This window comes from Muntiacus reevesi, chromosome 1 (assembly GCF_963930625.1).
Source record: "Muntiacus reevesi chromosome 1, mMunRee1.1, whole genome shotgun sequence".
Taxonomy (NCBI): domain Eukaryota; kingdom Metazoa; phylum Chordata; class Mammalia; order Artiodactyla; family Cervidae; genus Muntiacus; species Muntiacus reevesi.
In genome coordinates, this window is record NC_089249.1 from 11,526,969 (window position 1) to 11,541,334 (window position 14,366).

The window sequence follows — 14,366 nt, forward strand, 5'->3', positions numbered from 1 at the left end:
TATCTCTAAAGCTGTTACCAGCCCTCCTACTCTCCTGACCGTTGACTCGGTGACGGACACCACGGTCACCATGAAGTGGCGGCCCCCAGACCAGATTGGCGCAGCAGGTTTAGATGGCTATGTGCTAGAGTATTGCTTTGAAGGAAGTAAGTACAGCTCATAATTCAAACGAATACCGTCGCCAATAGGTGAGATATGCCCCTCTTTCTTTTGTTTCTGTCTTGGGAATTCTTCTCCTGCCTACTGAAAATGACAAGCCAAAGGTCATCCTTCTGTGATGGATAAGAATTCAGCCCTTCATTGGTATTAATCATTGGAGCTCTCCAAAATATCCAGATGGGCTCTCAGATCTGATCACACGATAGATGTAGGACATAGGAGGAGGGATTCTAACCAAACTTCCGGGATGCCTTCTTCTTGAATTGGTGGAATTAAAATGTGCCAAAGCAAAATAAAAGTCTCGCTAGGATAAAGCAAATTGGAAATGCTAAACTCTATATTGAGCAGAGGTCAGTTATCAGCCGAGCTACCTGTTTCTAGGTAAGGAGAGATTATATATTTGACTGTTTGGTGATCAATTCCTGCCTTCTTCCAGGAAAATAAAAAGAATAATCAAGAACAACTTTCAGTGTTTTAAAGAATCAGTAAAGAATCTTCACCAGAAGGTGTAAGAAATAGATTTGACAAATGGCAGTAATTTGTCTCAGGACATGAGCATATAAAATTTTAATGGTTTAATGGCTTATATTTAGGAGGTGAAGAGAAGCTGACAAAAAAAAAAAAACCCTCTTGCTGATAGCAGTAATAAAAATAGAAAATGACACAAGAAAAGATGGGCCAGAGTATATCTAAAACCAAACAAAAAAGTACAGTTCACTAAAAGCCTCTTGTATTTTTTTATTTCCTACTTGTCATGATTTGGAGATGGGTGAATAATACTGCCCTAGCTCTAAACTCAGGCTCCATTCTAGATGATGGTAGGTAAACAGTCCACCTGGAAAACTTGTTCAAATCTTGACAGATGAGAGGCCAGGATAGCCTCTAAGGAAATTTTTTGGACCCACAACTTTAACATGACTCTTACATGAATAAAAGAGAGACTCCAGAGCACATCTGAGAAAACAGGAGTGTGAACAGAAGGAAAACGTCTATGAAGAAGAAACTTCTCTGAAGAGGCAGACTGCTGAAAAAGAAGCCCCAGGCCTCTGGATGGGAGCACCTGTGGAAATAAGCTGAGTTGGTCGGGAGGGTAGAAGAGAAAGGGGAAATAGAGAATCTTGGTAACACTCCATTCCATTCACATGCACTCACTTACAGAGCACTGTGCTTGATTTTTCCAGGGCTTAGAAATCCACTAACCAAAACAACAATGGGGGGAATTAGAAAACAGTTCCCAGAGTTATCTCAGTGTGGGAGGGGGCATTGTCACTCAGGCAACAAATAAAATCTTGAGTACTTCAGAGTATGGTTTGTTCCCATTCCATTCCCCTCCACCTGTTGGGAACACCCCCCGAGCCCTCCTCTCTGCTATTTATACTGCCCTGCTGGCAGACTTTCCCAGTCTTCTATGTGATGGGGCTGCTGAATGTGAACCTTTTGTGTATGTATGAAACAGAGCAAATTCTTTACTCTTTTCTTTCTGATAGGTTTAAAAAGTAAGAAGATACAGCAAAATGATAGATGGCTGTCATTTTGATGTTACCCACCTTAGATAAAATACAACGAAGTGTATTTTACATAATTTTGTGTGTGGTCTGTGTAGATATATATGTATACCCCTATACATATATATATGTACACAGTCATTATTATGTACATATTTTGCCACATAACGTGTTGGAATTAGCTTTCTATGGAAGTTCTTTCATAACGTGTATATCTTTCTTCTTGCAGTCTTTTCTTACTTCCTCTCTGTGGCTGCCCTATTCTCCATTCTCTTTTAATGGCTGTTGTCCTCCAGACTAATTTCTGTAGTGTTTGATGCTTTTAGATACGTCAGGTTTTATTCTGTAAGAGAACTCTTTCTTTTATAAGATCGTGTGTTGGTTTGGACTCTGTCTTTCTCTTGGTTTTTATTTTATTTTGTAATGCCTGCACCATTTTACTCTTCTTTTTCTTCCTTCACCCTGGTTCTTCCTTTTCTTCCTGAAAACTTTTCCTCATGTATCAAATAACTTGCACATTCCTTTCCCAACCCCCGGACACCAATTTCTTTCTGTTTCCCTCAAGTCGTTCCAACGTGAAAAGATGTTTTTGTTTCTCTCTGATCTTGCTTTGTCCTGTTTCCTCTTGAAATTTTCTTCTCTCCTAGTTCTTCACTCGTTCGTGCATGTTTTCTCAGTCTCCTGCTTCACATTCTCATCAGTTGTCTCTTCATTATGAAATATCAACATGGTAGCTCCCAAACCGACCATTGACTTCAAGGTGTTTCTCTTTTTCAAAGTCCTGAGTAATTTGTATCATTCACGTGCCCGCCTAGCCACCAGGATATTCTGGCTTGCTGCTCCTTCTCAGATACTCCTAGAATTGTTGAAATAAGAGAAAGAAGAATCCCCATCCCCCTGCTCCCTTCCTAATAACCTAGATGGTCATCATTCCGAACCATTGGGGGAGCACCCATAACGACTCTGTGAGCCAGGAGCATCCTCCACCTGTGTGGAATGCAGGAACCCAGGACAGCTTAATTTGTTGCTAGACCAAGAACCTGTTGTCATGACAACCAGGGGCTGCCTCCTGGGCTGCTGGGGCGGTTTCTATTTTCATGGAGAACACTTCCAGTTCCTGGTAAGACAAGGTTGCCCTTATCTCAAGTGCCCTCACTCCCAGACTCTGATGTGTGAGCCCCACAGAGGGAGGACTATGTTCCCTGAGGACCCACCGGACCCTCCCCGGCTGAGGCGGCAGGGACAGGAGCAAGGGAGACTGTTCCACTGTGGACGGCCCCCCTATGGAGTCTAGGCCCTGTTCCGCTTTTGTCTGCAGGGTCTTGCTTTGTTCTTCTCTACTTCTTGCTCCCAGAGCTGGAGGTGTCCCAGCCTGCTTTCTCCTCCTCTTCTCTGTGGCAGGTGCCTCAGGATAAAAAACCACAGTCTGGACAGAGCAGGCTGTGCCTCTCCTGAGGACTCCCCCCTCCTCTAACGTGTCTGGTCTCTTCCGTCACTGTTCTGAAGACAAATATCTTTGCATACTTTGCACACTTTACTAACAGAGAATGCTGACTACTGATACGATATTCTTCTGGTGTGAAAGTGGGTGTCTTTAATTAATTTTAATGACGGATTCTCAAAGGTACATCAGCAAAACAGTCTGATGAAAATGGGGAGGCTGCATTTGATCTACCAGGTAAAGTATTCTCTGAAAGCTCTCCAAGTTTCTTACTATATGATAAAGTTTCTGGGAATGTTCCAAGACCAAGCATGAAGTACACCCACACACAAAAAGCCCTTAGAGATGGAGGGGGAGGCTGGGCCGTGAGTTAATAATGTGGGAACCGAGCCTTCTTCTTTCTTGTTTTCCCCCCGTGGGCATAATAATGCATATAAACTTTTAGAACTTGAAATGTTTGTAAAACCTGGATGCTGGGTTTAAATTTTCTTGATGTTATAGACAAAGCTACCAAAAGCATTTTAAAAAATCAGAACTTTTGACTGAAGTGAAAGATTATGCCAGTTCTTTATGAGGTCTTGGCTCTTGAGCTGTGTTTCCTCTTTACTATGATGAAGCTTCTTTTCTATATAACTGGAGGCATAATCCAACTTCCCATGGGCTTCCCTGGTGACAGACGGTGAAGAATCCACCTGCAATGCAGGACACCTGGGTTTGATCTCTGGGTTGGGAGGATCCCCTGGAGAAGAGAATGGCTAACCCACTCCAGTGTTCTTGCCTGGAGAATTCTGTGGACAGAGGAGCTTGGCAGGCTACAGTCCATGAGGTGGCAAAGAGTCAGACACAACTGAGCGACTTTCACGTCACTTCACTTTACTTCCGACTTCCCGTGGCCATACTATTGTCTTATAGTAATAAGCCTGCCAGGATAAAATGGAGAGATCGTATGACTATAAAGGTCAGTGTCTCTCATTCATAAGAATAGCATTTTCCTTTTCCCCTGAACTTTAATGTATATTGATAGATAACTATCATGGTTATATCAATTGTAAAAAATGTATACTGTGAAACCAAATTAGAATAAGCTACTACAAAATTCCTGGAACAGTCACTGTCATTCAGGATACCCTAGTATCGTGCATAAGAGACTTTTTAGTAATAGCAGAATCTAATTATCATTCCTGATTTTTACCTTAGCCATTCTAGGCCATTTTTCATTTAAATATGATAAAAGCCCAGCCATGTAGTCTTGAGTTCAGACCAAAGTCATATTCCCTCAAAATGATCTAATTTAGAATAAAATACTAATTTGGAGTCAGTTGTTTAACAAGATGATTTCTTTCACTAACTGTTATTTTTCTTTTCTTTTTTCCTTAATGGATTTTAGCTGACGACTGGATAGTTGCAAATACGGAACTGATCGACAAGACCAAGTTCACCATCACAGGTCTGCCGACCGATTCAAGGATCTTTGTGCGTGTGAAGGCTGTGAATGCCGCCGGCGCCAGCGAGCCCAAGTACTACTCTCAGCCCATCCTTGTGAAGGAAATCATAGGTAGGTGGCGAGGCTTTCAAAATTTTGTCTCCATGTTTTTTTAACCGCTTTCTTTCTGAAACCCTCCTCTTTTGTTGTCACTCCTTTGATACTTTATTAATATCTCCTGGGAGTTAGAAATGGACAAAATAGCCCTTTATAGGCAGTGTGAGAGGTCAGCTCCCAGTTTTAACCTAGTATTAGGACCAGATAAGTACACCAGATTGCATGAGCCAAATCTGATGGGGCTGCCTTTTTATAATGGAGACAGACAGGGAAGAAACAGTTCAAACAATCCGTACAGCAGCAACAATGGCTCCAATGAGTCTGTGAGGTCAAATAATTTTCATAGTAATATGAATGTGTTGTTTTCCCTTTTCAATGTTTGGCCTTTGCACTGATGGTGCAAAAGCAATGGTGTGTAAAACTGCTGGTGCCTTAGCACAGATCGTATTCGTGCTACCACCTTGTCTGGTCAGTCTTTTCTTCTTTATCACCGTGCACTCCCAATTAAAATAAATGGGCCTTAGAGTGTTCTTGATGAGGCATAAAAATCATTAATAATCATTTACTATGATTATTTAAATATTTAGTAATAAAAAATTAATCATTTAATCATTTTTAAACCTTGGTTCTTGAGTACACTTTTTCCCTGTATGTGTGACAGTGAAATGCAAAGTATATGTCAAGATTTTATGATCTGTACCCTAGTACAATTGTTGTCTCTAGGGAAAAGTATTTCTGCAACTGAGTTAAGAGCCTAAACTAGTGCCCTATTCCAGGAAACTCCATTCTTCCTTGAAAGAATGACAGAGTGACAAACTCTGGCTTGTCAAGTTTGGGTATTTGGCAGATGTTTTCTAGGAAATGAATGGAGTGAACCTGTAACTTCAAGAAAAACAATTTACAGTATTTGTTGTCAATTTGCCCATGAAAAAATTTAATCTTCGAAGCAAAAATTAGAATTGGAAAACTGGTATCCACCATTATTGACTTGACAGCTTTCTAATACTTAAAATCTTTTCTGATAAAGTAGGTGGTGATATTAGCAAATGCAACTTTTTGATACTGAATAACGAATGGAGTGTTTCAAAATTTGAATGATCCACATAATTCAGTGAAGCTATATTTTCCAAAAGACTAATGCAAGTTTAAAAATCATGCCTGATTAGATACATTCAAAATGAAAGGTAGATCAATGGACTTTAATGTAACAGAATATGAAAAGTTCATAGAAGGTTTTGGATTCCACACTGTAGCTAACCCTTAAGAAATTACAATTCATGTTTTAGTACAGAATCAAAAAGGAATACCCACAATTATCTGAAAAATTTTATTAAAATATTCTGTGTGAAGCCAAATTTTCTTCAAGCACTTCAAGCAAAACAACATATTACAATAGATTAAAAGTCAGACAATAAAGAGAATTGCCAAAACAGAAAATAACGCCGCTCATATCACAAGTTTTTGTTAATGTAAATATGGTTGTTTTCATTAAAATGATATTTATGTTGTTAGTTTTCAAGTAAGCATATAAATATTTCAAAATTTACTGGTTTTAATTTCTAATATGGTTAATATGATAGATACAACTTACATAAATAAAAGCTTTACAGGACCTTCCTTTAATTGTTTTTAAGAGTGTAATGGGATACAGAGACCAAAAAGTTTGAGCATCACTGCTCTAGGGCAAAGAATATTGGAAAGTAGCTTGAGCATCTAGATCTGGACCATGCTGAGCCACAGACTTATGGTGTGACTGCCTGAAACCTTTTGGGAGGTTAGGGGATGGATGGATGGAAAGAAGTGTGAAGAATGCACATTTTCTTAGTTGATTCTGGAGAGAGACTATGAAAGCTGGGTTCTGTTTCTTTCATTTATTGACTGTGTGGTTTCAGGCAAGGGACTTGCTTTTCCTGAGCCTTAATTTCTTCATCTGCAAAATGGAGACAATAATAGGACTTACTACCTCAAGAACTTGTGAGAGCTGAATGAATCAATCCCTGTTATTTGCTCAATGAAATGCTTGCCACACAATAAGCTCTTGGTGTATGCTAGCTTTTATTATGATGATGGTCTAGTATGCTGTGGAACCTCGCTGAATCTCTGTTTCCTTAACTCTGTGAAGTTAGGGAGTTAGAGGATCCCTCAAGTTCTCTTCCAACTGGAACATTCAGGATCACCACTACTACCACCATCATCTCCTGAGTTTATTGAGCACTTACTATTCTCAGCCAGCATGCTAAAGGCTTTATCTAGATGACCTTTTTAATCCTCACAACAATCCTGTGAACTAGATCTTGTGGAGCAGGCTGAGACCAGATCTACTGTCTGATCTAGAACTCAAACCCAGATCTCTCTGACCCCGCAGTCCGTGTGTCTAAGCAGAGTGTAGGTACTCAAGGCTGACTTCAGGTTCTAATTCTGGCTGTGTCACCTTGGGCAAATGACTTAAACCCCTGTTGGCTTTAGTTTCTTTATCATAAAATAAAAAGAATACCTTTGCCATAAATGTAGCTGTGAGGGTTAAGTTGGTCCCTTCATGAGAAGCATTTACGTTCCATACTGAGCCCTCAAATGACACTTCTTCCCTGTGAGCCATGAGCCTCGACTTTCTTCTGCCTTTGATGGGTTTCTATCCACATGTCCTAATATCTTTGCAGTGTTTAATGAATATCAACATTCAGTGGATTAGGGCTGCATGTTACATACTTCACCATAGCCGTAGAGGGAGAAAGCTACCATCAAGTTCTAACATAATTACATAAGCGACAAGTGCTAGGTACTAAAACTTTTTATAATTTTTTAAATTATTAAAAAATATTTTTTATTGGAGTACAGTTGCTTTACAAAGTTGTGTTAGTTTCGGCTGCACAAAGCTATTTTATTATTATCATGTTCTGGTAAGAAAAAATGGTCATTCCTACCAGCTAATGTGGTGACTGTAGATCTTTTGTCGAATGTTCATTGGAGAATATACTCACTGTTAGAAACTGAAAAATATACGTAAGGCCCTAAGAGAAACTTTAGTGTTTGCTTTCAGTTAGTTCAGTTCAGTCGCTCAGTCGTGTCTGACTCTTTGCGACCCCATGGACTGCAGCACGCCAGGCCTCCCTGTCCATCACCAACTCCCGGCGTTTACTCAAACTCATGTCCATCAAGTTGGTGATGCCATCCAGCCATCTCATCTCTGTTGTCCCCTTCTCCTCCTGCTTTCAACCTTTCCCAGTATCAGGGTCTTTTCAAATGAGTCAGCTCTTTACATCAGGTGGCCAAAGTATTGGAGTTTCAGCTTCAGCATCAGTCCTTCCAATGAACACCCAGGACTGATCTCCTTTAGGATGGACTGGTTGGATCTCCCTGCAGTCCAAGGGACTCTCAGGAGTCTTCTCCAACACCACAGTTCAAAACCATCAATTCTTCAGCACTCAGCTTTCTTTATAGTCCAGTTCTCACATAATAAAATAGGAAGTTGCAGAAAATCAAAGAGGTCAAGAGTAAATTTTGTTGAGTCAAACTGTTAAAACATCTCTTCTTGAAGGTAACATTTGGAACCAAAGTTACCATATATAATCTATTAGTGGCCCACCTAAGATTTTACTGCAGAGACATAAGCACAGGGAAATCCTGATGAGTGTGTGCCAGGTACGCCGCTTATGTAAGGGTGCTTCCAGTGTATGGTACTAACTACAAAATTATGCTCTTCTACTCTATCTCAGAGCCTCCAAAGATTCGCATCCCAAGGCACCTGAAGCAAACCTATATCCGCAGAGTTGGAGAAGCCATCAATCTGGTTATTCCTTTCCAGGTAATAATTCAGGGTTGTTCACTTTCTCTTTACAGTGCTGGGGTGTTTAAGGAGTAAAAGGAGATACTTCAGCATTTATGTTATTCACGATTGAAGATTTCCTCAGAGGAAAAGTAGGAAATGATGGACCAGATTGGGAGAATGACTAAACAATCTCCTGCTTTAGAAGTACAGAAATATAGAAAACTGTCATAGATTTTCCAAATGAGACCTCATCTTGTCCGAAGCTCAATGACTATAGTGGGTCAGAGAGCAAATACCGAGGAGACACCAAAACAAGAAATGCTTAAAGATCTTTCTGGTTCTATCCATCTGTAAAAACGATCTCCCTTTTAAGTGAAGTTCTTGCTGTAACACGCAGGAAAACACCATGTGCTTCCTTCCCACAGTTACCCCAAACCACACTCAAATTACCCAGGTTCCAATGAGGGATAACTGAAGTTTGAAATTTTCATGTCACTAACTGAAGCATATGAATATTGTTAAATCATTGCTCCTGAAGAAGAATCTGTTGTTTATAAGTTTAACCAGGTTTTGCATACAGTAATCATTTTTGCACTCTCTCTCTCTCTCTCTCTCTCACACACACACACACACACACACACACACACACACACACACTGTACCATTACCTCCTTACTCGTTTGATTCCTTTTATGCCTTAGACAATGCTGTTCAATAGAACTTTCTGTGACGATAGACATATTCTGTAAATGCAATGTCCAGTATGGTAGCCAGTAGCCAGATGAAGCTATTAACTTAAAAAGAGCATCTAGGAACTAGGGTGATGGGGGAATTTTTAATTTTCTTTAATTTTCTTTAGTTTTAGGTTAAACGGTCACATTTAGCTTGTGACTCTTATATCAGACAGCCTTAGAACTAAAATTTAGGTCTCTGCACACTTTTGAACACACACATACACCCACAGCTGTTTCAAACTCAGGCTCCCATGAAAATTAACCTAAAGGGACAGCCAGTTCAGGTCATTCTCACTGCACTTGGGGCCTAGCCGTAGAAGAAGTTATCTTCTAAATACACAGAACGTGAAGTCAGAACGGAAGTCAAGGAGGAAGTGAGCGTAAACATGGCGGAGGAGGAAGGAGACGGCTTGGCAAGACTCCTCCCACTTCTCTCCTCCCACAGCCTTAAGTAAAACTAGGAGTTGGCCAAGGCAGGCACCCAGGACCCTGCTCTGTACCGGGGCTGAATTAACCCTCAGTCTCCACACCATGTTGACAACTGGGCCTAATCCAAGTTCTGGATCTTGTAGAGGGAGGCAGTGTATTCAGCTTCTGTCACTGGGTCTTGGGGAGGAAAGAGCGTGAGAACAGGGACCTCGTATGTATGGCATCCCTAGGGGCTGGTCATTTACCAGGAGAGGGATGGTGAAACTAGTATGTCATGTTTGTATATTTACGTAGCCTCTAGAGTTCTGAAACCTCATGTGAGCCTCATGTGAGCCCCATGTGAGAGGCAGGAATGGCAGATTTCCTTACCTACCTTGAGAAAGGAAGGAACTGATATTCAGAGAAGTTAAGTGATTTGCCCAAAGTCATCCAGCAAGAAAATAGTAGTGCATGAATAGTGTCTATGTCTCCAGACACTAAATTCAGTGCTTTTTTCACTTCATGCTTTATCAGAGAACTCAATTTCCCCCCTAGTAGTTAATAATAAATTGCAGTTTAAGGAAATGAGACCTGAAACTATTTTCCTATCTTTAACAATATTGTTAAACTTCCTACTAGTACATCTGGGCACCCTGTCCATTTTCTCAAGGCCTGCGGGCAGGGGTTTGAAATATGTCTCTCACATTCCTTAACAGAACCTATCAACAAGCCACATTAGGGTCCCTTGGGAAGGCCGTGCCTTACCAGACACTTGGTTCTTGTGGGGGTGAGCCTGGAGGCTCAGGAATCCTACGAAGTTCCTTTGTAATGTAAACTAGAACTCGCATCCTCGAATGACATTATAATTACTCAAAGTCTGCTCTTAAAGATAGTTTCAGCTGTTATCAGAGAGAGAATTACAGACAAATCTAAAATGAGCAACACAGCACAGTGGAGTAATAATCATTAATATGGAGATGATCAACAAAACACGCAGTGCGCAGAAGCTTAAAATTTCAGTCTTGATAACCACAATGTGAGATGGGTACTACTTTCATCCCATTTTACGGATTAGGAAACTGAAGCAGAGAGTTTAAGTAACTTGCCCAAAGTCACACAGCTATCAGACAGTGGAGTCAGGATCCAAATACAGATTCTAGGGCCTTGGGGCCTATGTTCTGAACCATTAGGCTGGGATGTACAGGATTTGGAGCTGAAGAGACCTGGCTGGAAGACCAGGCTGCAGCACTTACCTGCAAGGCCTTGTACAAGTCATCTGATACCTTTATCCAAAAATAAATAAATGAAGATAAGGATACTTACTGTGAAATGAAGATTAAAGGAAGTCATAAATATCATGTACCTAACAGTGCCTTGCATACCCAGTGCAATGGATGGGCAATAGTGAATCTTACGATACTGCTGTAACTGCCCACCACCAGACAGTTTTCCAGTCTTGCCAAGGATGGGGTAAGCCACTGACCATTTTTTTAATGCTGAAAAAATCTGGAGACAATCTGATCCCCTTCCACCTCTGCTTTTTGTCTTCTTTTTTAAGGGAAAACCAAGACCAGAATTAACTTGGACAAAGGATGGTGCACCTATCGATAAGAATCAGATCAACATTCGCAACTCTGAGACAGATACAATCATATTTATCAGAAAAGCAGAGAGGAGCCATTCTGGGAAATATGATCTACAGGTCAAAGTGGAAAAATTTGTGGAAACCGCATCCATCGATATCCGGGTTATTGGTAGGTTTGGAGGATGAAACTAGAATATTCTATGCGGTATGGAGACAAATTGTCCTTGTCAATAAGGAAAGAGTCAGAATTTCTGTTAGGTTGGCTCTGCAAAAAATTCCTTTTTTTAGAATTAAGAAAAAAGATAAATTAGTGAAATTGGTTAGCTTGTTAGAGTAACTTTTCACTGATTAAAAGGACTAATCATGAGAAACTTGGGGCATATATATTAAATAAAATTAATGTTTGTACTTCCTGGTGGAAACCCTCTGTACTGTTTACAGTCTAGGTCTCTCTTACTCCGTTTCCTAACTCTTTGATGATAAAACTATTTCTTGTGTTGAATTCTTGCATTAAGAAAAGATTGTAGATTTTGGATATAGTTTAACATGCTTCTTACTTCGTTTAAAATTGGCTAATAGTAAAGTTAATGTAGATGCAGTTTCGATCCCTGGGTTGTGAAGATCCCCTGGAGGAGGGCATGGCCACCCACTCCAATATTCTTTCCTGGAGAATCTCATGTACAGAGGAGCCTGATGGGCTGTAGTCCATAGGGTCACAAGGAGCCAGCCATGACTGAAGTGATTTAGCACAAAGTTAATGGAGAATGAAGGATTTTTATTAAATGTAAGAAAGGTGTACCTAAACAGAGTTAAACAATTAAAGACTGAACTGTGGTTGGTCATGTAGAGCTAGTTAGATATTTACCTGTCCAGATAATGTTAGTTCTTACTTCTTTCCACAGTCAGGGTGATAGAGAGAGGATTTCTTATAAGTAGACTCTTCTTGCTTGAACGGTTCTACAATTTTTGCAGTGTCAAGAAATAAATCTAAGAGCAGAGTTAGGAGAATCCTTGTCTCCAATCATTTTTATTAGTACAGTTTAGCAAATATGCTAGAACAACAGGTTCTCTAACCAAAGGAGCAACTTCCTATGGCAAGCATTCCCTTAGGTGAAAGCTCATGTCCTTTAAACTAAAAATTCTTTTCCCACTAACTATAATTGTCTTGATTTTTGTTAAGTAGAAGAGAGAATGGAGGATGCTGTGTGTGCCCTCGGGTCTGGCCTGGCTCCATTTTAATGGAAGCTCTTGTCGTTGGATCTGGAAGAGGCTTACCCTCTGAAACATGGGGAACGACTTTTTTATTTTTCCGACTTTGACATGTGGTTACTTCACCAGGTAGTTAAAAGTGCTTGGCACAGTCACTCACACATTCAGAGGGTGCAATAAATAGTAACAATGATTATCCTACTTACTTTTTTTAGCCCCAAATTTATGTTTCTGCCATGGCCATAAAAATCTAGCAATGCCATTTACTCTTGGGGAGCAAGTGTTTGAAAAGTCAGCGCCAATTCTGAAGACAAAGCAGATGAGTGCAGGTGGGAGGTTGAACTTAGAGAAGCCGGCTGTCTGTGGACAAGTGGGTGAAAACAGGTCAGAGATTGTGCTTGTAGAGGCTTGCCACTGGTAATTGTGGAAAGAGAGCAGGGATTATCACTGTGGTTTCCTTCCTGGAGCCCATGAAGACTGCTTGTTAAATGTTGATTAAAAGAGAAAAACATGACCAGAAAACACTCTGATATTTACTCTTTTCAGTCTGACATTTCATATAGAAATAACTATAGGGAATACGGGAAAGATGTTCAGTTCACTGGTGGCTCAATGTTAAGAATCCCCCTGCAGTGCAGGAGATGCAGGTTCGACCCTGGGTTAGGAAGATCCTCTGGAGAAGGTAGTGGTAAATACTTGTTCCAGTATGCTGGCCTGGGATGTTCCATGGACAGAGGCTACAGTCCATTGAGTTACAAAAGAGTTGGACATAACATAGCAACTAAAAACAAACAGAAATAACTATGATTGCATTTTAATACCTGAAGAATATTTCAGGACAGAAAGGATGATGCTTGTACTGCAGAGGACAACAGATGTGAAATTTCCCTGAAAAAAATTAAGAAATTATGTCTTTAAAAATACATAATATTATTGTCTTTCCTTGCACTTCTGTGCAAAGTTTCTTTGTTTTTTTTTTTTTTAAATGGGGCCTCAAAGAAAAAAGAAAGCTTAGTTTTCTTAACTTTGGGCCTTTCTGAGTGTTACTGCCATTTACTGAAAGGTCAGAGGTTACAGAAATTCATGATGTAGTGAAGAAAGACTTTACTTCCTCATGAATGCATTTTACTTCCATAAAATGGAAACACTTGATAAATACCAATGACTCTTAAAGTGAGAGACGGCAGAGGAAGCATGTTTTCCTCACTCCCATTAAAGATGCCTTTTTAGTACAGCAGGAAACCCCTCTCACAGGCTGCAGGGTTTGGGCCTCTCACCAAAAGCTGGAGTCCCACAGCCCAGGTAGACTCTAAGATTTCAAGTCCAGTGTCAGCTTACCATTCATTAGGCAGAGTAGCCTGTGATTCATTGCCAGTCATCGGCCCCTGGAGGATGTTTAATGAGGTTTGAAGTTTCATTTAAGTTTTCTTTACAAAACCTTTTTCTTTCCATGAAGATGGAAGTCAAGCATTTGCAGATAAGCTAAGCTGGACTGCATTGCACTTCTCTGGATAAGAAGTACGCAGAAGAATTGTGGGTGGAAATATGGGTAGGAAGTTCAGTTCAGTTGCTCAGTCGTGTCCGACTCTTTGTGACCCCATGGACTGCAACACGCCAGGCTTCCCTGTCCATCACCAGCTCCTGGAGCTTGCTCAAACTCACGTCCATCAAGTCAGTGATGCCATACAGCCATCTCATCCTCTGTCATCCCCTTCTCCTCCTGCCTTCCATCTTTCCCAGCATCAGAGTCTTTTCCAATGAGTAAGTTCTTTATATCAGGTAGCCAGAGTATTGGAGTTTCAGCTTCAGCATCAGTCCTTTCAATGAAGATTCAGGACTGATTTCCTTTCGGGATGACTGGTTTGATCTCCTTGCTGTCCAAGGGACTCTCAAGACTCTTCTCCAACACCACAGTTCAAAAGCATCCATTCTTTGGTGCTCAGCTTTCTTTATAGTCCAACTCTCACATCCACACGTGACTGCTGGAAAAACCATAGCTTTGACTAGATGGACCTTTGT

The 14,366-nt window shown here is 40.5% G+C and overlaps 1 protein-coding gene across 13 annotated transcripts in view; it reads left to right on the plus strand.

Annotated features, from left to right (window-relative positions):
- MYBPC1 (myosin binding protein C1) overlaps positions 1–14,366 on the plus strand; it is a 95,433-nt gene that overhangs the window by 67,457 nt on the left and 13,610 nt on the right. For 10 of the 13 annotated variants that reach the window (XM_065937653.1, XM_065937663.1, XM_065937731.1 and 7 more), the window contains 5 exons: positions 12–146; positions 3,289–3,342; positions 4,493–4,660; positions 8,359–8,447; positions 11,112–11,307. In XM_065937653.1, the coding sequence (XP_065793725.1) occupies positions 12–146; positions 3,289–3,342; positions 4,493–4,660; positions 8,359–8,447; positions 11,112–11,307 (642 nt within the window). The remainder of the gene's footprint in view (positions 1–11; positions 147–3,288; positions 3,343–4,492; positions 4,661–8,358; positions 8,448–11,111; positions 11,308–14,366) is intronic. The other 3 variants (XM_065937698.1, XM_065937741.1, XM_065937715.1) reach the window with 1 other exon arrangement.